Source organism: Eutrema salsugineum, unplaced genomic scaffold (assembly GCF_000478725.1).
Source record: "Eutrema salsugineum unplaced genomic scaffold, Eutsalg1_0 scaffold_18, whole genome shotgun sequence".
In the NCBI taxonomy this organism is placed as follows: Eukaryota; Viridiplantae; Streptophyta; class Magnoliopsida; order Brassicales; family Brassicaceae; genus Eutrema; species Eutrema salsugineum.
Genome location: NW_006256846.1, coordinates 1,984,392 through 2,010,028, shown reverse-complemented (window position 1 = coordinate 2,010,028; position 25,637 = coordinate 1,984,392). Strand labels below are relative to the sequence as shown.

At 40.0% G+C, this 25,637-nt stretch overlaps 1 protein-coding gene and 1 non-coding gene across 3 annotated transcripts; both read left to right on the top strand.

The window, feature by feature from the left end:
- The first annotated feature begins 1,982 nt into the window (after positions 1-1,982).
- On the top strand, positions 1,983-5,841 carry LOC18020381 (putative clathrin assembly protein At5g35200). Of its 2 annotated transcripts, none has more exons than XM_006402999.2 (16): positions 1,983-2,242; positions 2,552-2,667; positions 2,761-2,830; positions 2,945-3,042; positions 3,279-3,420; positions 3,514-3,614; positions 3,704-3,787; positions 3,954-4,004; positions 4,098-4,163; positions 4,245-4,310; positions 4,405-4,485; positions 4,566-4,643; positions 4,778-4,921; positions 5,011-5,089; positions 5,171-5,283; positions 5,382-5,841. In XM_006402999.2, exons 2-16 carry the CDS (start codon positions 2,575-2,577, stop codon positions 5,745-5,747), a joined length of 1,632 nt encoding a protein of 543 aa, XP_006403062.1. In that variant the 5' UTR covers positions 1,983-2,242; positions 2,552-2,574; the 3' UTR covers positions 5,748-5,841. The 2 variants fall into 2 exon arrangements, with proteins under 2 accessions (XP_006403062.1, XP_024013081.1); XM_024157313.1 differs by having other exon boundaries at positions 1,992-2,242; positions 2,761-2,849.
- A 9,197-nt stretch (positions 5,842-15,038) lies between these two features.
- Positions 15,039-15,145, top strand: LOC112087407. Its single transcript, XR_002900089.1, has one exon. It is a non-coding gene; the product is annotated as a small nucleolar RNA R71 (small nucleolar RNA).
- The last annotated feature ends 10,492 nt before the right edge of the window (positions 15,146-25,637 follow it).

The following is a 25,637-nucleotide window of genomic DNA, read 5'->3' as shown; positions in this document are numbered from 1 at the left end:
TGAAAAATGAAAATTTGAAAATACCAATATTTACCGTAGCTTCATAACCATCACTACACAACCATGACTATAACGCCATAACCATGACTATATATACCATACACACATGTGGATGTGGCCATATGCCTATAACTGAGTAAGGAAAAGTGAAGATACCAAAAATTCAGAGCTGCATATATATATATATATATATATATATATACATGACAATATAGAGTTAGCTAGGGTATGTGGATATAGCCATATGAACGTTATAAGAGTTAGTTAAAGTATATGGATATAACCATATGGACAAAAACATATGTGCAGAGATAGTTATCCCATGAGAACATCCATATGATGGAATTCTTTTACACTCATTAAGTAATGGAAACGGTCATGAAAAAGTGATAAGTACATAACTATATTTGTGAGTAAGTAAAGATTCATATATAAAGATACAAAATTTAGGGATGAGTATATGAAGGACAAAATATAATCAAGTGGGCTAATATGGATCTAGTCATAAGAACATTATGACGGTTTGTGAGGAAAGATACAAAAGATAGTTGTTATATAGGCACATCCAGAGAATGGATCCATTTAGGACGAAAGACATGGGGTGACGATGCTGGATGAAAAATATGTTGGCATGTGTGTGGATGTGACCATACTCATGGCTTGGTGGACTATACGGTGGTACAAAATTCATTTGATCATACCCATGGATATGACCATATACCCAATGTTGGGCTAGCATGGATGTGATTAATATTATCGTGTCCACCTGACAAGTAGACATAATGGATAATCTGTGTCTAATTGGTACATATTGACGATTTACTAGATTTCTTTTACTTATGGATTTGGATTTCTATTTACTGTTTGGTGTTTGCTTAGTTATTGTCCGATAATAATTATTATTATTTGCACGCATTTGTGGAAAATGTATAAGCAAAATAGTTCTTATTATCTACACAAAAGCATTTGTCACCATGTCCATAAAACAAGAAAAAATAGTACAATCTTACATGGTCATATCTTTCACGTTTAATTTATGTCCATCAAAGTTCGTACACTTGGAGACGAACAAATAGGGATTCTGCCATGTACAAGTTGGTATGGACAAGTCGTGAAACAATGCAAATTGGAGGAAAGAATTTGAAAATGAAGCAGAATCTAAGAAGGAGGCAGAAGAGAAAAACCGCGAGATCAGATGTTGAGGAGATAAACTGGATTGTTATCAGCATCATATAGTGAGAAGAAAGAAAACTAAAAAAATAATCAGATCTACTAGCCCAACTAACGAAGTTGGAGATTCCAGATTTTGTGGTGAAGTAGAGAAACAGAGAGATACCATTTAACAAGCATAAGAGTTTTTTTTTCAGATAAGGACGAGAATTAAGGGAGACGCAGAGCTCGTAATGTTTGCTGGGTTTGTCGTACTTGAGGAAGAGGAAAGATAACTAAGAAAATAATTAGAGTTGTGTGTGACACTAATAGATAAGGAAAGAAAAAGAAAAGTTGGCGGTAAAAACTAAATTGAAAGAAAATCAAGAAAACGAAAAGATAAATTAAGAAGAAGAAGGGAAAGTGGATTGAATAATTAAACAAGTGGATTGAATAACTAAACAAATGTCTGCGTTGAATAATAGTTGTCGAAAAGCATGAGAGCACTGATATGATTTTAAATTGAAACCAGGATGGTAAACCAAAAATTGGTTGGTTTTAAGTTGGAAAAGAAGGTTGGGGTGTATTATGTCTTTTTCATATAGAAAGTATAAAAAAATGCCATCAGAAATGAAAATGTCAAAACTTGTAAATAACAAGTCATAAAATGTCATTCAATGTAAATTTCTCTTAATTAAAATACATAATTGCAATGTGGAATTTATGCCAAGATTGACCATTTTCAAACTTAAAAAGTAAAGGACGGACTTTTATAATAACAACATTTACTTAAAACGAGCATAAATAAGGAAAATAGAATATTGGCCGCCGACGGACAAACCAAACCACGTTAGCTCTTACCTCATTTTCGCTAACACTTTTTTGTTCTCTTTTCGTCGTACATACAACAAAGAAAGACTCTGACTCTGTACCTCTCATCTCCTTCCTTCTCTATCTCTCTCTTCGATTCGATTAATCTTAATATTCTTTTAATCTTTCTCCAATCGTAATTAAGTAGGCGGTTGAATTGAATTTTCCTTTTTCTCTTCCTTCTTCTTGGGATTTCGTTCTTTTGACAAGAAACCTTGATCAGGTCTGTCTTCTTTTCTTTGATTTTGTCTCTTTACGGATCTCGGATTCGTTCTTCTTTCATGTCAAAATCCAGATTTCTTGGACTGATTTGGTATTTCATAGTGCTCTTAATCTTATTGATTATTTATGAATATATGGCATAAAGGAATCGATTACATAAAAAAGGGGTTTTTCTTCTCTTTTTATTTGTTTTTCTTTTGGGGTTAGATTTGATGTGTCTGCATGTGGGTTCTGTGATTTTAAGAAAAAGTTGCAATCTTTAGGGGTTTTTGATGCCATCTAACGTTATAAAAGTTTTAAGCTGTTTCAGGTTTCTTTTGAGGGAGAAACGAAATGTCAGGATCACAGAGCAGTTTAAGGAGGTATCTTGGAGCTATAAAAGATACCACAACGGTTTCTTTAGCAAAAGTCAATAGTGATTATAAGGTTAAAGATAACAAACTCTCTTTTTAGTGAAATCAGTTTTTGTGTCTTTCTTAAGCAATTGCATGGATGATGGTTTTGTTTTTCTTCTTTCAGGAATTGGATATTGCTATTGTGAAGGCTACTAATCATGTGGAGCGTCCTTCGAAAGAAAGATACATCAGAGGTGGGTAGTATCATAGATGGTTAGTGTCGTAGGTTTTAAATGTGTTTTATTTTGGGTTTATTGATTTCTCTACAACAAAGTTGTATAACAAGTTGTTTGTGTCCCCCGATGCAGCTATTTTCATGGCTATTTCAGCAACAAGACCTCGTGCAGATGTTGCTTATTGCATCCATGCGTTGGCGAGGAGATTGTCGAAAACACATAACTGGGCGGTATTGTTTTCATCGCTTATGTGGTTTGCTGGTACTTAGTAGAGATCTGAAAACAACTGGAATTGACATGTAGTAATCCTTTGTAGCAGCATTTGCGTATTCTTAGCTTGTTAGATGTGTAAGATATGCAACAGCTTCATTGTTACTTTTTGTGAAATCACTATGAGCTTTGTAAATAAGGACGTGTTTTTTATGTTTATAAGTTGCTGCTGATTATTCTTTTTTTTGTCTTTAAGGTTGCACTGAAAAGTCTTATTGTTATTCACCGTGCCTTGAGGGAAGTGGACCAGACGTTTCATGAAGAAGTTATTAACTATAGCAGAAGCAGGAGTCATATGCTTAATATGTCTCATTTCAAAGATGATTCCAGTCCAAATGGTATTAAAGTGGTTTTTTATTTCCGTTGAATCCTATGTATAGAGGAAACTCGTCATTTGGTTCTCTTATCTTTCTTTTACCCGTCATTTTCAGCATGGAATTACTCTGCCTGGGTCCGTTTCTATGCTCTATTCCTAGAGGAACGTTTAGAGTGTTTCCGTGTTTTGAAGTACGATGTTGAGATTGAACCCCCAGTAAGTTTCCTTTATCAGCTCCTTATTTTTATGAGCTCTCAGAGTTTTCTTTCAGTTTAGAAGTAAATAGCACGTGCCATTAAATACAGAGAACCAAAGATTTGGACACTCCTGATTTGCTAGAACAACTTCCAGCTCTGCAAGAACTTCTTTTCCGTGTTCTTGATTGTCAGGTGATAAATCTAATTCAGAATCTACTACTTCAGATATGTTTTGAGTTGATTCTGTTAGCAATGAGGGCGTTAGATGATGTGTTTAACATAAGTTTCTATTATTTATGAGATTTGTTTATCTTGCACACTTCTTCAACTAAAAATGATTTTTGGTGCATCTTTCCAGCCTGAAGGGGCAGCAGTTCAAAACCATATTATCCAATTGGCACTCTCAATGGTATTCTACAAAATTAATTGGTGTTAATTGCTCCTTCTCGATTGAATTTGGTTAACAGCATTTATGATTTTCAATGTACTTCTCACATCACAGGTTTTAACTGAGAGCACTAAAATCTACCAAGCACTCACGGATGGGATAGACAATTTGGTTGATAAGGTATGCAAAAGCTTCACTTTTTCTGCATAGATTTGTTTTGTCTTTCCTGATTTATTTGACACTGTTTTTCCTTACTGACAGTTTTTTGAGATGCAACGGAACGACGCTCTTAAGGCGTTGGATATGTACAGAAGGGCGGTAAAACAGGTATGGAAAACCTCTAATGTATGTGGTGGTTTTGTCTTTTACCTTTGTTTGGCATAAGAACCACTTTATAGTTGGTTCCATTGGTGTCTCTCAGGCAGGGAGGCTTTCTGAATTTTTTGAAGTTTGCAAAAGTGTTTATGTTGGACGTGGAGATAGGTTTATTAAGATTGAGCAGGTTGGTTTTTCATCAAAGTTTGAATAATTAGTTTGGTTTTTTGTGAGCTTTGTCTTTACGATATATTCTGTTGTATGAAGCCTCCCACTTCTTTTCTACAAGCAATGGAAGAGTATGTGAAAGAAGCACCATTAGCAACAGGGGCCAATAAGGAGCTGGTATGAAAGTATCTTGTAATGCCTGTCTTCGTAATACTAGAACCTTCCTGTTTTTAGTCTGTGAACAAACCGATCGTCATTTCCTTTACTATGACCCAAGTTGCTTTTAACACTAACCTTTACGATAATGACAGGCAGTGGAGAAACTTACTGCTCCCAAAGAGATTTTGGCCATAGAGTACGAAAAGCCCCCAAAGGTTGTTGAAGAGAAACCGGCATCACCTGAACCAGTTAAAGTCGAAGCAGAGAAGCCTGTAGAAAAACAACCTGATCTTCTGGTATTTGTCCATTTGCTAACGATTTCCCAACCTAAAGTTTTGATCTTTTTCTTGAAACTCCTGTTAACTTTTCGACTTTCTCCAACTAGTCTATGGATGATCCAGCTCCTGTGGTCTCTGAACTTGAAGAGAAAAATGCATTAGTTTTGGCTATTGTCCCTGTTAGCGGTAACTATTTTAATCTTGCGTGGCTTATCTCGTTGCTTTGATCTTGTCTTCTTGAATCCGTCTGATGAATTTTTTCTCCAGTTGAGCCGCCAGCTTCTACAATTGATATTACAAATGGGAACTCGACTGGCTGGGAATTAGCACTTGTGACTGCTCCAAGCTCAAATGAAGGTGTTGCTGCAAATAGCAAATTGGTAAATAGCTCCTCTCTCTCTCTTTCTCTTATAATCAATCGGATAAGTTGTGCTTTTCTGACATTACTTTTTCGTCCTGTATCATTTGACTGAAAAAGGCTGGTGGACTGGACAAGCTCACACTTGACAGCCTATACGAGGATGCAATAAGAGCGAGTCAACAACAAAACAGAAGCCACAATCCATGGGAACAGTATCCAGTTCATAACGGTCCCATGATGCAACATCCTTTCTTTGCATCTAATGGAGTCGCAGCTCCTCATTCTGTTCAAATGGCGAATCAAAACCATCAAACATATGTGTTTCAGCATCAGAACTCTGGAATCATGATGGGACCTGTACAACCTTATCAGCACCAACAACAGAACATGAATCGCTTTGGCAACCCATTTGTCTCGAATGGTAACCCGCACCAACCGTATGGCTCGGTTCAAGGTTACAATTCGTATTCTAGCCTTATGTAAGGTGTGATTACTTATGTTTCTTGTGTACAATTCATATATATACAAATATATGTTGTGAGGTGATTGTAGCTAGATAGATTCTTTTCGTTCAGTATATAGTACAGTACGTCTCTGTCTGTGTGGATGTATCAGCGAGAGGAGTTGGGTTTTTAAGGACACCATTTGGTTGAGAAACTTGTCTCCAAATATGTTGTAAAAAATTCAATGCACTTTAACCGGTTTTTTTTTGGGAAATTGCAGTGATATAACCACCAAACAAATTATATTTAGTTGAATAACCAAAAAAAATTTTGAAGTTAATATTCTTTATATTATATATATTAATATTGTTTATTCTTTTACGTAGTTTTTTTTCTTTTGTTCTTGTTCTCTTTCTCTTTTCTCTTTGTTTTTTCACACAATACTCTACTTTTTTCTACTGTTATCAACAATTTCGATGTAAGTTATGAAGAAAATTTTTATTTCTACCAAATTTTTTGTTTTTTCTTTGACTATCCTTCTATCTTCCGACGATGTCATCCACCTATTTCTTTTATATGAGTTGCATCTCGATTTTAAATTTCAGTTTTTTTTTTATTATTTTTTTGATCAACTGTTTCAATTTAGTTGATTTGACTAGTTTTATGTATCACCACTATTCACTATTCTCTCATAGAAATCTGAATCATTTTTTAAATTTGGAACTTTTGAATTTGATAAGTGCTTTTTAGAATGTAAATTGCTCGATGAAATTTTGGCTTAAGATTGAAAATTATGCAATTTTATTTTTGTGAAATTTATGTAACATAGCAAGTTTATGTAGCATATAGCAAGTCTATATAGCATATAGCATATCATGACTATATGAATTAAAAAGCTTTCACAATTCAATTTGATCCTAAAACACAAACTTTCACAATTCTATCAATCTAAACATTTTTTGGAATTTATTTGTTGCAATCATAGTGATTCATCAGCAATATTAGTAGAAACTAATTTTTACTGTACGACTATTTATTGTATGACCTTTTTTTTTGAATTTATTTGTTGCAATATTCATCAGCAATATTAATAGAAACTAACTTTTCTTGTATGACTATTTAATAAATTTTATATTTATTTTTTTTCGTTTTTTATTTTTCTTTTTATTTTTTCCCCTCTTCTCTCTCTCTTTCCCTCGTTCTCTTATGCAGTGCTCCACTTTTAAATGTCTCACGCAAGCGACAAGCTTATGAATCGTCTTGTCATGCCATTTGCACCATTTTTTGAAGGCCATTGACCCTTGAGTACAGCTTTCTTGTGTGATATTCAGGCTCACCCCAAACATTGGGGTCAAAGTGATAACGGCCTGCCATTCGTCTTTCAAATACTCGAGGCTCCTCGTTCTCACAACCATCAGCTCTGGCTTTGTTCTGAGACCTACTTGACTCGGCCTTCTCTTCTTTCATTCCCTTTCGCAATGGGGGGTCTCTTGATGGATTGTACAGCTGATCTTTGAGCACAAAGAATGAGACACTACGTCTCTCTCTTGTAGCGTTGTGATGGCTCGGTTGGGCAAGAGAACCTGTGTGTCATCTCTATGCAACAGCTTGAAGTTGTAAGCCCATTGGTTCCCTACATTGCCTTCGAAGAAACCACTCTTGCTCAGGTACTTCTCATCAATGAGACTCAGCTTGGCTTTGGTATCAGGGAACACAAAGCCTCTTGCTAAGATCTTGGTCACCACCCAACCGTTCTGAAGCCTCCTGATTCCTCTTTTTGTTCGGTCACACCACACATTATGCCGGTAAGTGAGCATTTGAATGGCAAAGAATGCGCCTAAAGAAGGTACATGGATTGGACCCTCAAACTCCTTCTTATTCATTGTGTGAGGCTTCAAACCAAGTCCCAACAGCTCTAGCTCGTTCAAATGAATGACCCCGGGGTTGTAGGCCGAGAAGAACATGCATGCTAAGATTCTGTTGGCGTATCTGATGGCCGGATTTCTTAAGCAGCTTGTCTTGCTCTTGCCTCCAACATACGGTCCAAAAGCAATGGTGTCCCACAGAGCAGCAATCTCTTCTTTGGGGTACACAAACTTCTCCATAGAGCTCTCATTCCTCACAAAGCCAAAGATCTCATCAATTTCCTTGAAGCTCACTTTATAACTGACCCCATCCATCTCAAACTCAATGTGACCGAAACCTCTCCCATGTAGTCTCTTGGGATCTCTCTTGGGGGTAAATGAACACGTCTAAAGAGGCCAAGAACTGCTGAGTTATCCCTTTATAGGCAACGTCTCTCATCTAAAAGAATGATGCTAAACCCATATTTTGAAAAATGAGCTTAACATCATCGAGAATCTCTAACTTGCTCAACAGCTCAATATCAGAGAACCGATATTGAGCTACTCGTGCCTTGTTAAACTGATCCAAGTACGTATTCCCCAGTAGTTGGCAAGTGATCTTCTTCAAACCCAGCTTTTGGCTCCTTTGCCTCTTCAGCACACTCGGGAACAGGTTCAGGTGCGGCTTCTCTTTCAACCGTGGCCTCAGATCTCTCTTCATTAGGTGCCTAAACTATCTGCTTTCCCTTCTTCTTCGGCTCAGGCACCATTACAAGCACAAGCTCGTCGTTCCTTGCTCGCTTCATGGCCGGCTCGCCATCGGCTCTCTTGGTGCTTTTAGAGGGTTTCTTGCTTGTTCCTCCAGGCTTTGTTGACCCTCTTCTGGACTTCTTTCTTCTGAGCTAGGGTTGCTGTTCTCTCAGTCATCTGCAAAAGAATCCTCAAAGAGAATAAGCACCAAGTAGATATCGCCAACACAAGTTCAAGAGAATAAGTAAGAACAGAGCCTTCTCAAAAACTAATAGCTCAAAGGATTCTCAGGCTCAGAGTGATCAATAACTAGTCATAACAGTTGCTAGACACAGAGAAAAGCAAGCAACTCAGCTGAGAAACCATTTCACCATTAAAGCCGATTTAAAGCATAATTTCTCATAAATTTTAAAAACTCAAGGCGTTTTTCAATGCAAGAACCGGATTTTCATGTGTTGTCTATCCTGATGGAATTTCTAAAATTGTTCCCAAAGTTTTAGCAACCTAAAAGAATCGATTTCATATTTTACAAACAAAACATCTCGCAAACGATAATGGAAAAAGATGAGTTCTTTCAGTTCAAAATACCTTTGGGAACACAGGATTCAAACTCAATGAGATGCATATGCAGGATAGACAACACTTCAATGAGTTCAGAGCACTTGAAATCGCGTGAAATGAATTAGAAATGAGAGAGATATGCTCGTGTAAATGTAGAGAAAGGGAGAAGAAGAGCAAACACTGCTTTTGGCTCGGTATGGAGGCAGGTATAGGCTGAAGTCTCTTTTCCAGCTGGCGTTTGGACTGTTGTGGGATTGGTCCCGCCCTTCCTCTCAGACTCCACCCATTGACCGCGCCTAAAAATGCTTTGACCAAGCGTTTAAACTCGTTTTGCCGCGCAAAACCTTCAAATGACCGCGGTTTGGATAAGACGAGGGCCGTACATGCTTTTCTCATTTTTCTGGGTTAGACACATGCGGCCTCGGTGTGTTCCAGACCGAGGGCTTAGAGCTCGTGCTAACACAGAAATTTCCTTGTCCCCCAAGCCATTTCCATTGACCGCTAAACCTTCTTCTTTGACTTAAGTATTCCCAAGTGTTCTATTTTTGCTTATACTCGTTACCAGGCACCTCAGCATGCTCCACCACGAGGGCATCACGCTGAGGGGACCTGTTTCTGGGTAGAACACTTGGTGCTTGGGGGTTTAAGCAGCTTGACCTCGGTGTAAACAGGTCATGGCCTCTAAGCGAGGTTTTGACATTTTATTTCAGACTTTGAGCCTCGGTATGTCTATACCGAGGTGTCTACACCAGGGGCCCTTCCCCCACACTTAGTCGTTTTGCTCATTTCTTCTTCTTCTCACACAGCCCCGGTGTTACTAAGATGAGGGGTTTGGCCGGGGTCTTTTAAATATTCACACGGTAAACGATGACCATGGCATGATTGTGGCGAGGGTCGATACCGAGGCCAACAAAACTCCTGTCTTAGACACAAGGCCATGTCTTCTACAAGCCTTCTTGCACCTGTTCCTCCAAGTCATACACTTAGAACACTGCTTAGACCTGAAATCACTTAACCACACCTTCAAAACACTCCATATAAACATAAAAAGAAAAATCAAAAGGAAATATATACAAGGATAAGCTTGGGGTGTCTCCCAAGAGCACTTTGTTTAACGTCACTAAGTTTGACTTTTCATACCTTCTAGGCATTTTGGGGTTCAAGAAGAGGAACTGAGGTAGCTCCCTCTCTCATTTCAGATACCAGGTAGTGCATAACCCTTTTGCCGTTCTCTCTAAGACAACGGCTCCATATGGTCTCACTTCAAGAACTCTAAACGGTCCAGACCACCTAAACTTTAGCTTTCCAGGGAATAGCTTAAGTCTTGAGTTAAACAACAGTACTTGGTCCCCTTCTTTGAACTCTCTCTTATGTATCTTCTTGTCATGAAGCGCCTTGGTCTTTTCTTTGTAGATTTTAGAGCTCAAAAAACGTGTAACCGGATCTCCTCAAGTTCCTGAAGTTGTAGAACCCTCTTCTCTTGAGCGGTCTTGATGTCAAAGTTCAGCAACTTGACTGCCCACAAGGCTTTGTACTCCAACTCAACCGGTAAGTGACAGCTCTTCCCATACAACAAGTTAAACGGTGAGGTTCCTATGAGGGTCTTGTAAGCGGTTCTGTAAGTCCAAAGAGCATCATCAAGTTTCTTGCTCCAGTCTTTTCTTGAGTTGTTCACAGTCCTCTCTAGGATCGCCTTGATTTTTCTATTTGAAACCTCAACTTGGCCACTGGTTTGAGGGTGGTAAGGACTAGCCACCTTGTGCTTGACACCGTGCTTCTTTAACAAGCCCTCAAGAATCTTGTTAATAAAGTGGCTGCCTCCATTGCTTATAACTATCCTTAGCACACCAAACAGTGGGAATATCATGCTTTTGAAGAGCTTACACACCACTTTTGAGTCGTTTATGGGACTTGCAATCGCCTCAACCCATTTAGAGACATAGTCTACGGCCACCAAAATGTATTGTTTACCATGTGAAGAGATAAACGGCCCCATGAAGTCTATTCCCCAACAGTCGAAGACCTCCACTTCAAAGATCGGATTCTGAGGCATCTCACTTCTCTTGGAGATATTACCATGCCTTTGACACGATTCACAGCTTGAGACAACTACTTGGGCATCTCTGAACATTGTCGGCCACCAAAAACTGCATTGTAACACTTTAGCGACCGTCTTGAAAGCTCACAAGTGCCCACCATAAGCAGAACCATGGCACTCTTGTAACACAGGCTGTACTTCTTCTTCAGCTAAGCACCTTCTATAAAGATGGTCTTTGTTGAGCACATACAGATACGGCTCATCCCAATGATATCTCCTCACATCTTTAAAGAACTTTTTCCTTTGATAAGAATCTAGTTCAGGTGGCTCTAAACTGCATGAGAGATAGTTAACAAGATCAGCAAACCATGGGAGGCTCCTCTCTCTGATTGTATTGGCCTCTTCAACCTCCAAGTAAGATCTGATCACCATTAGATGCTCTTTGGGTAAAGCATCATCTAGAGGTATCTTTGAGTCTACTCGTAAAAGTGAGAGATGGTCGGCAACTCCATTCTCAATGCCTTTCTTATCTTGCACCTCCATGTCAAAATCTTGTAACAAAAGAACCCATCTTAAGAGCCTCGGCTTAGCATCCTTTTTGGTCATCAGATACCTTAAAGCCGCATGATCTGTGTACAGAACAACCTTTGAACCCACAAGGTAACTCCTGAACTTATCAAATGCAAATACAATGGCCAGCATCTCCTTTTCAGTTGTTGCATATTTCTCTTGAGCTGAGTCTAAGGTGCGGCTTGCATAGTAGATCACATGCAGCTTCTTGTCTTTCTTTTGGCCTAAGACCGCTCCTACGGCATAGTCAGATGAATCTGTCATCACCTCAAAGGTCAAAGACCAATCGGGAGCCTGAACTATGGGTGCACTAACAAGGGCTTTTTTAATCTTTAGAAATGCATCCATGCACTCCTCATCAAACAAGAACTCAATCTCCTTGCAAAGCAGTTTTGTTAGTGGCCGAGCTATCTTAGAAAAGTCCTTTATAAACCCTCTATAGAAGCCGGCATGCCCCAAAAAGCTTCTTATCCCTTTAACCGAGCTTGGAGGCTCCAAATTCACCATGACCTCTACTTTTTCCTTGTCGACCTCTATACCCTTCTCAGAGACCTTATGACCGAGCACAATGCCCTCCTGTACCATGAAATGACACATCTCCCAGTTCAAGACCAGCCTGTGCTCCTTACACCTTTTCAAGACCTGTGACAAATTAGCAAGACAATCCGAAAAGGAGGAGCCATAGACAGAAAAATCGTCCATAAAGACCTCCACCTTCTCTTCAATAAGGTCAGAAAAAATGTGCATCATGCACCTTTGAAAGGTCGCAGGTGCATTACATAGGCTAAAGGACATGCGTCTATATGTATATGTGCCGTAGGGGCATGTGAAGGTAATTTTCTCTTGGTCTCGGGGATCTATGGGTATTTGAAAGAAACGCGAGTACCCATCAAGAAAACAGAAGTAGGGATGGTTAGCTATTCTCTCAAGCATCTGATCTATGAACGGCAATGGGAAATGATCCTTTCTAGATGCTGAATTAAGCTTTCTGTAATCAATACACATGCTATGACTGGTTATGGTTCTTGTGGCTATTAACTTATCCCTCTCATTCTTTACCATCGTGACACCACCTTTCTTGGGCACCACATGGACAGGAGATACCCATCTTGAGTCAGAGATTGGGTATATTGTCCCTGCCTCAAGAAGCTTGAGTATCTCCTTCTTAACCACCTCTTTAAGGTTTGAGTTAAGACGTCTTTGATGCTCAATAGAAGACATAGATTGGTCTTCCAGGTGGATCCTGTGGGTAAAAATGTCAGGAGAGATGCCTCTAATATAGGCCAAAGAATAACCTATAGCTCTCCTGAACTTTCTAGGCTCGCTAAGCAATGCATGTTCTTCATGAACTAATAGGTTATCATTGATGATCACGGGATATGAAGAGTTTGAGCCTAGAAAAGCACACCTCAGCCCTGTTGGTAGAGGCTTGAGCTCAACAGGAGGTGCATTTGTCTTATCCCAATCCGCATCAAAGCTGCATTTCTCTTTGACAGCTCCCTCGGCATTGGTCTTCTCTCGCGATTTACCACTTACCTCGGCTTCTGATGTCGCGGCCATGCAACCCCGAGGTGTCTCCCCTCTTGTATTGGACCCTCTGATGTCGAAAACCTCAAGACAACTCTGTTTAAGCTCCAAAAATCTTGTCTCAGCTTCAAGTTCTTTCGGCTGATCCAAGAATCGCTTGTAGACCTCGCTTTCTTCATTCAAGAACCCGTGCTCACTTTGTTCTCTTGTCAAGACCACTTGTAAAGGGTCTTCTGCGTTTAATTCCTCAAGGATCTCATCAGCTAGCTCCTCCATTGTTTCGATGTAAAAGACCTGACCTCTAATGGTTTGTTTCTTCATCATTTCCTTCACATCGAACTTCATGGTCTCATAACCGATGTGCAGCTCGATCATGCCTCCTCTGACGTCTATGATGGCTCCTGCTGTTGCTAAAAAGGGTCTCCCAAAGATGATGGGATCAATCGGCTCTTTATCCATCTCTAAGACTATAAAGTCTGTGGGGATCTCAATCTCACCAATCCTCAAGGGCAAATCTTCAAGTAAACCAATTGGCAACCTTACTGATAGATCCGCAAGAACAAGAGAGATTTTTGCTGGTTTGTAGCTCTTGAACCCAAGCCTTTTAGCAACTGAATAAGGCATTAAGCTCACAGAAGCTCCCAAGTCACATAAACAGCTTGAAAACTTCAATGGACCGATCGCACATGGTAAGGTGAAGCTACTGGGATCTGATAACTTTCTTGGCACTGTTCTCCTCTGAATAATGGCGCTGCACTGATGACTCAAGATGACCATCCCTTGAAGCTCCTTTGTCTTGTTAAGTATCACGTCTTTTAGAAACTTTACAAGCTGAGGTATAGCTAGAAAAGCGTCTATGATCGGCAGTGTCATCTGAGTATTCTCTAAGTGCTTTTCAAACACTGCATTTGCCCTGTCTAAAATTTGTTTCTTGAATCGCCCTGGAAAATGTATCTTAGGCCGATAAGGAGGTGGTGGAACATAAGGCTTTTCAAGCTCAGGTGCCTTTTCCACCTCTTTAGCCTTGTCTTTAACCGGTTCTTTCTCTAAAATTTCATCTTGTTGCTCATCACTTGAGGTTGCCTCCCCACCAATCTGCTTATTGTCCTCAATGAGCTTTTGCTTAGGCTCAGGAGTTTGTAACTCTTTGCCGCTTCTCAAAGTGATGGCATTGACATATTCTTTGGGATTTGGTTCCGGTTTGCCTGGTAAAACTGGTCCTCTTGATGATGTGGAAGCTTGATTCTGTTTAAACTCCCTGATATCTTGTTGCATGGACGCATACTGACTCTCGACCCTTTTTTAACCCTGTGGCAACTTCTGTAGAAGCCCACACATATCTGGTCCCATCTGATTCTGAACCGGCGCCTGCTGCTGCTGCTGCTGCTGACCCATCGGCTGTGGACTGAACCCTGGTGGAAACTTATGTTGCTGCGGTTGGCTGTTGTAGTTACTGCCTTGAGCTGGTTGCTGCTGCTGTTCATAGCTCTGTTGTTGCCCACTAAACTACTGCTTGGGCTGAAAAGTACTTTGAAACTTAGGCTTAGGACCATAGCTTTGTTGATATTTCTGAGCAGGGTACACCTGATCTTGAGGATTGGCTACATTGGGGTTGCGGTATGAGAGGTTCTGATTGGTTCCATAGTTGTTGAACCTCTGATACCTTTGTTGATTCCCAATATAGTTGATCTCTTCTTGTGTGAGACCATCCTCATTTACATTGTCAAAGCTCGGCCCTTGCTCATCAAACTCTCCTACAAAGTGCATTGGCTTTTGTGTAGCCACAAGCACTTTTTCTAGCCTGTTTTGTAGCTCCCTGATGTCTTTTTCCATATGCAACTCTTTACTAGACCCTTCTGATCTATTAGCCCTGTCGAAATCTTCACCGTATGTATCATTTGAGATCGCAAGATTCTCCACAAGCTCCATTGCTGCGTTGATCTCCTTCCCAAGAAAGTTCTTCTTTGATGCTGTATGAAGTTGGTTCCTTATCTTTGGAAGGGCACCTCGGTATAGAGTAGTAAGAAGAGATGCCTCCGAGAAGCCATGGTGTGGACACTGGTTAGTGTAGCTTCTAAACCTTTCCCAAGCCTCACCAAAGCTTTCATTGGTGTGTTGTGTGAAACTTGAGATTTGATTTCTCGGCTTAGCCGTCCTGGAAGTAGAGAAAAACTTTGAGAGAAATGCAAGCTTGCATTGCTCCCAGGTCTGAATTGTTCCCCTTGGAAGATTCTTCTCCCATTGATGAGCTTTATCCCCTAAGCTAAAGGGAAACAATCTGAGTTTGAAGCTGTCTTCTGATACACCATTTATCTTGGTGAGATCACAAACACGGTCGAACTGGTCAAGGTTCTCTAAAGGATCCTCCATGGGCAAACCATATTGAGCACGGAGACTTTTAGCTTCGAAGTTGTTGTTTTGGACCGGTGGGGCTTGGATCCCTGCTCTATACTGATGTGCATTAGTGTGGTCGTTTTCACCAACAAAAACTGGTGGAGGTTGCCTTCGAGCTTGCGGCTGCGGCTGAGGAACTTGCTGTGCCGGTTGCTCATTGCGGTTGGCCTGCTGTTGATTCTGCTGAGCCTGCCCCTCATTACGCTGAGCCATGTTTTGATTTACATAGGCTTGTTGCTCGTTTCTCTCGGCCTGCGCTTGGTTTAGATGAGCTTGGTATTCAGCTTCTTGAGCCTGTTGTTCTATCCTCTCCTGATCAGCCATACCCAACCGTTCCTGATGCAAAGCCCTCTCTCCAGCTCTTCTCCCAAGCAGATTAGTGTTGTTGTTGTAAGGCTGAGGTGGCTCTGAGCTTCGGGACCGGGTTCGTATGTACCTTATCACTCAAAGACAGAACTTGAAAACGATCAGTAATAACAAGAAAGTAAAGGCTTGATCTCAAGAACAAGCAAAAACTAATGCTATCCACAAGTTGGCAACAACACCAATTAATAACTAAGACTTTTTGGTCTTGAAGAGGTATCAATCCCCTATAGTTGTAGTATGATAACACCGTATTTTGACCACTTTTATGGATCGTTTTGAATTAATTTTTCTATGTTTTTTTATTGTTTTCAAGTACTTTTATTATGTTTTTCTAGTATTTGTAGTTCCAAGACTTTTTTCAGGAAATTTAGGGAAAAACTTAACAAAATGGATCAAAGACCAGATTTTCAGCTCAGAGTCAAACCATCAGAAGTTCACCCCCGATTGAACGCCTTCTCACCATCTGATCCTGCTCAAATTTAGAGATCTCAAACATGGAACTATCAGCTTTCCAGCACACTTTACAGCTTGACAATCGAACGGTTCAATCAAAAGTTACGCAAAGAGCAAGATGTCTCGTAAACCAGCCGGCAAGCATTTCCACCCGCGGCCAACAGCCATTTCACCACGGTCAGAAGCTACCCGACCGCGGCCAAGCATCCATTCCCCGCGGCCATGCACTTCCCGACTGTGGCCAGCCATCTCCGAGTTAGAAGGCCAATTTCTGAAGCCCAAATCATTTTCTCAGCCTCAATTTTGGAACCCTAAACACCAAGGAGCATTGGAGACTATAAATACTTATCATTTAGGTCATTTTTAGGAGAGATGATATACTTTAGAAGAAATTTACTTTAAGCTTTTGTTTTTAGGTTTAGGGAGAGAGAGATCTATCTCTTGAACCCTTGTTCTTTCTTTTTTAATTTCGATTATTACTCTGCTTTTTCATACTATGTTTTTTATTTCGTTTCATCATGTTTGAGTAGTTTTATTGTTGGGTCAAAGGGATTTTCGATGGGGATATATATGTTCAATGATGATTCCATGAGCTACTGAAGCTGAATCTTAGAACTTTTTCTTCTGAATTTACTTTTACTGTATGAGAGTAGCGTCATGAACTACAATCTGATCCAGATGCTTGGTGACACGAAAGTGTTCATCCGGTGTCAGATCTAGTTTGGGAGAGCAAAAAAAACATAGGAGTGGACACCTACCTATGGGCGATTTATGAATGCTGAAGAGTCTTAAACATAATGCATCTTTTCTCTTCCAGGGCCAGAGTGGAAACCTACTGGTCAGGGTTGAGAGAGATTTTTGTCTATGATCACGACAGTGGCATATTCATACGTCTGTGACTCTAGTTCGAAAAGTTTTAGCTAAGATCTTATCAAATTTACTCTTTAGCAATGTTTTGAATCGTTCATACCCTGGAGAAAACTTCCCTGAAACCCAGCGCCTTCTGTTCTATAGATTTACATCGATTTTATTTCAAGCCTTAGTTCATCATTTTCATTCTCTTAATCAATTTTCATTTAAGCAATTAGGCTTAGTCGTTTTTCTTGTTTTTATTCATTAAGTTTAGTTATTAGGTCATTTTAATTCCTGTATTTTCTCGTTAAGATTAGTTTTTACGTTTCAAAGACACCACCAAAACCCTTACAAAAATCGCCAGGTTCTAGACTTCCTTACTTTATATTTCTTTCGAAGGCTTTTGCAGAAAAATATCCTCCTTCCCTGTGGATTCGATCCCTAAGTACTACAATCGATCAGTTGTGCACTTGCGACTATTGATTTCATTTAGGGTAAAACTTGACACCCTCACCACACGACACATCAAGTACAAAGGTATCGAATCCAAGCTTGTGGTAGGCACTAGTTTAAGATGCTTATATCTTAAGTCAAGCGCAGTCAAGAAATGGGTTTTGTTCTAGACTAAGTGCAAAATAAAGCAAGAAAAAGAGATTATAACTAAGGCAAGATGCAAAATAAAAAAACAAGTAAGCAAGACAGATATGTGGTTGATGTATGAAATGATGAAATAGAGGTTTTAGACAGGATAAAGGACTCGGGTGCTTTCCACACTAGACTAGCGAGTTAATGAACCAAATGATCAAACAACTTCATTTAACATGAAATCAAAGACAAGATAATCCTCTCATGAAGGTATTAGACTTCTATACTAATCCTCTTTCATACCAAAATCCCTTTTGAGAAGCATGAATCAGCAAGCATTAAGAATCAGTTCAAGAAGTCATTTAAGAGAAGAAAACTATCATTATCATGATGAAAGACTCTTAAACCTCTAACAAACTGGGTCAAACATTTTTACAAACACTTTTAGTGCGAGAACATGTCTTAGATCTGGACCGCATGTGATGTGCATGGATCCAGCTTAGCGATCTGTTTATTAGAGAATGAAAGATGCAGATCTAACCTAAACTCGCTAATCTAGTGATTGAGCACCCTAATCTACCTATCTAAAACCTCATAATGGAACTACTCACTAATCATGAAGTGCTCACTTAATCATTTGCAAGATGTGAAGCTAGACATGATTAGAAGCTTTGATGATGATGAAAAGAAATAAAAGAGAACAAGATCTTTACGTAAAAATGAGATATTTGATTAAAGAAGCAAGTTTTCACAAAAGAGGCATTCTCAAAGCTAAAACAGGATAAGAGATAAGATAAGCAGGGTTTTAGTCCTCAAAACTATATATAGTGAATCTAAGTGATGCGGGTCAGCCCGGAACAAACCGGGTACTGAACCGGTCTTCTTGGGTGCATGGGTCAGGTCCTCGGTATGTGAGAGTCCAATGCCGAGGTGTAGACCTCGAGAAGTGCACGTGAGCAAAGATCAAGATGAAGAACTCATGAAGAACTCACCAAGAACATGCATGAACCCTAGTCTTTGATTCATCTTCACGTGCACTCTTTAGATCAGCTTGTTCTTGATTCTGTATTTGTGACAAGGGACCTCGGCATAGCCATGCCGAGGGGCTTGGTACTCGAGGGGTCAAGGGAGAAGAGGTCCGACATACAATGCCGAGGTCTTGAGGCCGAGGTCTAGCTTCAACACTTAGTCATTTTCAGCTCCATTTCTTCAGCATGCATGCCTCGGTCTTGATACACCGAGGGGTTAGGACGAGGTATGGACCAAAAAACTTCAAGGGATAGGCCTCGGCTTAGACCATGTCGTGGGAACGACACTGAGGTCTGTATAAACACTTAGTATGTATCACAACTCTTGAAGCCTGTATCGACCCGCTTGTCTCCTGGTTGAAATAACTTTCAGCACATGACTCCAAACGACTTGAAACAAACTCCACGATCAATATTTCTGATTCAGCTCAAACTTTGGTGAAGAAACCATCGGAGCTTGGGAAGTGGAAGGCTCCCCGGATTGCTCATTTTTGCTTCGCATCGAAACGGTAGAAAAACAACTCTGGAACCCGTATTGACTCCGGCGACGATATCTTTCAGGCTTCAGCTCCAAATCGGGTGATCTCAAGTGTTCTGGAAAGAGCACTCAAAGAAATTGAATGTTGATGAAGGCCCCGACATCTGAATCGAGCTGTAAAGTCATCGTTTCACGTGATCTTTGAACCTCATTGAATCGGCTATAGGATGCGTGCGAGACAAGTGTGTCTCCCGGTGGCGATATCTCTCTGCTCATTCGTCCAAATGCCCTGATTCTAACTGTTCTGTAATCTTGACTCGATCGTATCCAACTTTGATGAAGACCCCGTTAACTGATTCGGATCAGAAGCTTCCCCGGATTAGCAATCTTTAAAGTGCGCAGGTGCAAACAAGTTTTAGCTGAGAAATGCTTCCTGCGGTAAGGAAAATATCCGAGAATCGTATACCGCAGTAAGCTTTTCACCCGACAGCATTTTCACCCGATACTGATTTTTGGCTGAGAGAAATCACCCGGTAGCATTTTTATCCGATAAACTGATCCAGCCAGTACATGCTTTTGCCGAGAAATCCCTTTCAACCGTTTTCACCATTTTTAATCTTTTTCTTCACCGTTTCAACTCCTGATCACACCTCTAGAACTCCAAACAACCTCAAAAACGCCTGATAAAGACTCCAAACCATGCAAAGACACATTGGGACCTAATGCACAACCTAGGGTCTAAATCAATGCGTAAGGACCTAAAATGTATGAGAAAATACATTATTTGGACTATAAAATGCGGCCTAGTTGATATAAATTATGGACATATCAAGTTTTCACCTGATACTGACTTTGGCCGAGAGAAATTCACCTGATAGCATTTTTAGCCGATAAAACTGATCCAGCCGGTACATGCTTTTGTCGAGAAATTCCCTTAAGCCATTTTCACCATTTTTGATCCCTTTCTTCACCGTTTCAACTCCTGATCACACCTCTTCTTCTCCAAATAACCTCCAAAACACTTGAGAAAGACTCCAAACCATGCAAAGACACATTGGAACCTAATGCAACCCCTAAGGTCTAAAACAATACTTATGGACCTAAAATTCACAAGATAAGACATGATTTGGACTCTAAAATGCTATCTAGATGATGCAAATTATGAACATATCAACTCCTCCACACTTGTCATTTGCTTGCCTCAAGCAAAAAGATCAAATGAGTGAAAGAGGTTGGATGCAGTGGGAGTTCATATTTCCTATGGAAGAGAGAAACAATCACAAAGAGATTCAGATTCCAAGTTGCCAATTCTCTATGCAATACAAGACTCTACTTTTATGCTCAAAATTCAATAATGATCTCCACAAGTTCAGATTAATGAAAACTTTCGCAACACTACAAACCTAAATCAGATTCATGACGTTACTCTCATGCATTAAAAATAAGTTTAGAAGAAAAAGTTCTAGGATTCGGCTAAAATAGCTAATGGAATCCTCAGTGAGCATATATAGTCCCAATCAAAAATCTCTATAACCTAACAGTAGAACTACTCAGACATGTTTAAAGAAAGCAAAAGCAGTGTATTGAAATCGATACGAAAAAGAAACAAAGAGGGTTCATGAGATAGATATTTATCTCCCTAAACCTAAAACAACTCTAAAAACTTAAAAATAATTTTTAAACATAAAAAGCATTCATCCCCCTTTCGACTTAGGGTTCCTAAAACATGTATTTATAGTGCTCAAGTCCTTTCTAGACGTCACTTAGGATTTCTCCAAATGAAAGAATCGATTCGGGCTTGGAAATAGGCTTTTAGGCCAAACAGACCAATCTCCACGGTCAGGATGAATGTGGCCGGTGTAAACTGGGTGCTGGTTGCGGTCAGGATTGCTTGCGGCTGGTTGATGGGACATCTTGCTCTTCGCGTAAATTTTGATTGAACTGTTGGATTGTTTTGATGTCAAGTGTGCTGGAAAGCTGTTTGTTCCATCTTTAAGATCTCCAAATTTGAGCTGGATCAGACGGTGAGAAGGTCTTCAGTTGAGGGTTTTCTTCTGACAGTTTGACTCTGAGCTGAAAATCTGGTCTTCTATCCATTTCGCTAAGCTTTTTTCCAAGTCTCCTGAAAAGAGTCCTGAAACTTCAAATATTGGAAAAACATACTAAAAATACTTAAAATAAATAAAAAGAATTATTTAAAAACGATCCATAAAAGTGGTAAAAATACGGTGTTATCAACTCCCCCAGACTTAAACCTTTGTTTGTCCTCAAACAAAGCAAAAATCAAATCAGGTGAAGTGAAAAAAAAATAGAGAATGCACAAGTCTCAGAGACATAAACCTTTAAACTATGACCATAGAAAATCGTACAAATATCACAGTTTAGTCTAGAAATTCTCACCAAGACTTAAAAGATACTAGTCCACTTTTTCCGACATGCAAAACTTAAACAATCTAAATCTCTATTCCTGTCAATTAGCTTTCTATATTCATTAAGTGCAATAGTGAATTCTCATCAAAGACATCATTCAGGGTGGATGGCGTTTGGTATTTAAGGGCTGTTTAAGTGGTGGAGTTAAAGTGTTTCGGGTTACCTGAAGATTTGGAGGATGCAAGATATTATGCAAAACCGCAAGAAAGAGAAGACCTGTTTATGTCCGCAATTTTTTCAGTCACTTCTCTTTGCCAAATGTTGTTGCATAAACCATCTTTTGTTGTGAACAGCTACTTCCCCCAGACTTAGATCTTTTCCGGGAATCAGAAAAATGATTTCCAAAACTCCAAAGAGTCGAACCAGAGCTTGCCTCAAGGATAAAATTTGATCCTCTTAGAATCTCTGAGGTTGTCATTTTCCTTTCCTTTCTTATTTTTCTCTCTTTTTTGGTTTTTTTTTTTTGAAAAGGGAAACACCTTTTACAGGGAGAGAGTCTAAAGGACGAAAATGTACCAAAATTTTGAAGTTTTTTTCTTGTTCAATCATTCCGGTGAAATCGCAAGTCTCCGTCTTCAGTGACTGAAAACCGCGTTGATCCTCTTTCTCTCCGATGTTTTTGCACATATCTGCATATAGGACAATGAAAAACAAGAATGCATGTGGTTTGAAAGAGGTTAGGTAAGGTGGAGAACTAGCTAAAGATGAACTAGCCATTCAGGATCAACAAAGAGTGGTAAAAGGGATAAGGAGTCCTGAATGTATGATTCGTTTCCATGATCTAATGTTTCAATGAGAAAATTAAGTCAATGTTAAGTCCAGATAAAAAAGAGCTAGTGTATTCCTTCATCTAAATCTAAATCATTCAAATTTTTCTAGGGTACCTCGTATCAAATGTGCTTAGCTACCGCCTAGTCTAGTCCTAAATCACGAATGAGCATGTCACTAGGAATAGTCTAAAAGCACACAGTCAACTATCATCGATTTATGTTCACCATTCCTTTGAAAACGTATTTTGTTTTGAAAACCATTTTTGAAAAGGATGAAATCCTCCCCTAGACTTAAATCACATTGTCTTCAGTGTGAAAGAAGTCGAGATTGGATGAGAAGAATGTATAGATATATCGAAAACATAAGCTAAAGAGAACTTACCTGGATCAGGGATGCTGACGAGAATGAACCGGATTGATTCGGGAAGGTGCGGGAAGATACAGGAAGATGCGGGAAGATGTTAAATGGTGATGGGAAGTGGTGGGGAGTGGTTGATGAGGTGAAATGGATCATGGTGAGGTGGAGTGGGTGAATTTGGGTCGGAGGTCATCTGAACGACCAATGGCCATGGTCCGGACACACACGATCCTGGCCGCGGTTACAAACTCGGTGCTGTAGTTGAGGCTTCCTTTCCTGCAGTCTGAATGAATACGACCGTGGGAGCTTAAATGCGGCATGATCCTGCTTCTCCTTGTTTCTTGCTGGGCCGAGCAGTTTGGAACCAATCCTTTTTTTTGGTTTTTTTGGTTTTCTGATTTTTTTGGCTTTTTTGTTTTTTAAGAAACACCTGAAACTAAGAAAAAAATCAATAAAAAAGTAAGGAAATCCTAAAGAAAACAATACCTTAATGGGTTGTCTCCCATTAAACGATTTTGGTTTAAGTCGTTTAGCTCGACTTGGTGTAGGAAGTGGCTCAGTCCGATGAAGATGTTGTTCTAATACAAGTCTTTTTCGAAATCTCCTTGTTTTGTCTAGCAGGTTTTTCGTCACTCCAAAATTCTGCTGCAAACACCTTTGTTGCAGTACGTTTTCCTGCTCTGCTGTTAAAAGGAACAGCATTGAAAAAGCTGTCTTTGTCGACATTAGCAAATGAGATCCTTTGGTTTGGCCAATCCATGATGGCTCCGGCAGTTGCTAAGAAAGACCATCCAAGAATGATAGGATGTGAATCATTTTGGTTTTGACAATGTAAAAATCGATAGGAACAATGCAGTCTCCTATCCTCAAAGGAATGTCATAAGCTACTCCTTTAGGTGTGGCACTGGATTCATCAGCTACGCTTATCTTCTTATATATGGTCATTCGCAAATGCTTAATGCCAAGTCTCAAAGCAGTTGCTTTGGACATCATGTTGAGACAAGCTCCAGAATCACAGTGAACATGGTTAAATCTTTCACCTCTAATGGAATAAGAGATAAGAAATTGACCTTTGTTTTCGATTTTATGCGGTGTTCGAACAGGCTTCCCTTGTTTGGCATGAATGAACAAGTCTTTTATCTCAGGAATGGATTCTTTGCTCTCACAGAAGTAGTGGTCGATCATATAGTCTTTGCAGGCTCTGGCAAAAGTGATTTCTTCGGGTAAGCTTTTAACCACATCGTTGAACTCATCTAGCTTTTCTTTGCTGATCTTGTTGGTGTAGTAGTTGCATTCTTCGGGTTTTTAGAGATGGATTGAGTAAACATCAGCATCAGGTGATTTTCCGAGAAAAGATAGACGTCTGGCTCTCCCAAAGTAGGTTTGGATATCCTCCTTGGTCTCTTTGCTGAATCTAAAGAAAACATGCAAACAGCCAAGTTTCCAAACATCATCGAAACCTTTGTAAATAGAGATTGTCTTCAAAAAATTTTTGAACTCGATGAGTCTTTCCCTAGAGATCGGTGATCCTTGTTCTACTGAACTGTCTGGATTTTCTCCTTCAATGAACAAACGATAGTCTTCGTCTTCAAGGTACTGCTCTTCGTATTCATCTTCATAAACCAAGATTATGTTGCATGGTAGTACCTCATCTTCTTCTTGAGATACTTCAGAGCTGATGAAGTAGACTGCTCGCTCACAGAGAGGAATTCTAGTAATTCTAGGAGGTGCATCAGTCGAGCAGTGGCTTGTGCGACTCAAAGAGGACTGATGGGAGTATGGCCGATGGTTGGCCGCTGGTGGAGGAGACACGACCGGTGGATATGGGTCAGTGGCCGTGGGTGGAGCTTGCACGACCGTGGCTGGGGGACTGTTGGCCGCGGTCGCAGGTGATGCGACTGAGGGGAAAGAACTCTGAGGTGACTTGGTTGGTTCATCTTCTCCGTTAACTTCTATGTGATTTTCTGGATCTTCTAGCTCTATGTGCTCCTTTCTTAGGTCAAGATCATTGTTGGGAAGTGTTGAATCATGCACTCCATGCCCTTGCATAATCTTCTCAACCTTTTCTTCGACTTCATCAAGAGTAAAGACGACTTTTTCTACGGTGGAGTCTATCTCATTTGCCTTGTCTCGAACCTTGTGTACACCATCCCATAGTTCTTCCACATAGAAGTAAGTCTGGTTATTATGATCATTGATGGTTTCTTCTGCCTCATCGAGCTTGATCTCTAGAGTGCGAATGTTTATGTTAGCTTTGCGGATGCTGATTTCATTCTTTTCAACTCGTCCTTCCACTTCGTCTATCCTCTTTTGGATGAATGCAGCGTCTTTTTTGCTTGAATCTCAATGGATTTAACTTGGGCAGAAATATCTTTAAACTTCTTATTGAAGTGAATTGACATACTATCAATTCTCTCATGAAGTGTGGCCTTAGAGGAGCATCGATGAACTGCTTGATTGTGGCTTCAAGCTGTTCCAAACCATTACTGATTTGCACCTTCTCATCCTGCTGAAGGATTTGGTGAGGTAGGCAATGAACATATGGTCTAGGGTTGACCATAGGAGGCACATAAGGATCGTCTCTGTACATAGGTGGCTCATGGCGTCCGTACGGCTGATGGTTCGGATTAGGGTTCCGAACATAGTTGAGAAGATCGCGCATGCACTGCTCTTCTCTGCATCTGGTGGCTTGAGGAGTGTTGTAGATACCTTCGTCGTAGTAGGGATTTCGGTTCATAGGATATATTGCTTCAAAAACTGAAACAAAGAGAACCAAAAACGAAAATAGGTAGAAAAAGTGTTCTAGAGTCGATTTACCAAACTTTCTTAGGACTTTGTGGAAAAGAAAATGTGTGCCTTCCCCGCAACAGCGCCAAAAAATTGATGTGGTATGTGCGGGGTGTCAAGTTTTACCCTAATAATCTTA

Bases quoted from the DNA above. Each gene is read 5' to 3' on its own strand.
- LOC18020381 (XM_006402999.2), top strand. From the start codon at position 2,575: ATGTCAGGATCACAGAGCAGTTTAAGGAGGTATCTTGGAGCTATAAAA. The intron at 4,164-4,244 runs GTATGCAAAAGC...CCTTACTGACAG, and splicing joins TAGACAATTTGGTTGATAAG to TTTTTTGAGATGCAACGGAA. The intron at 4,922-5,010 runs GTATTTGTCCAT...TTCTCCAACTAG, and splicing joins AAAAACAACCTGATCTTCTG to TCTATGGATGATCCAGCTCC.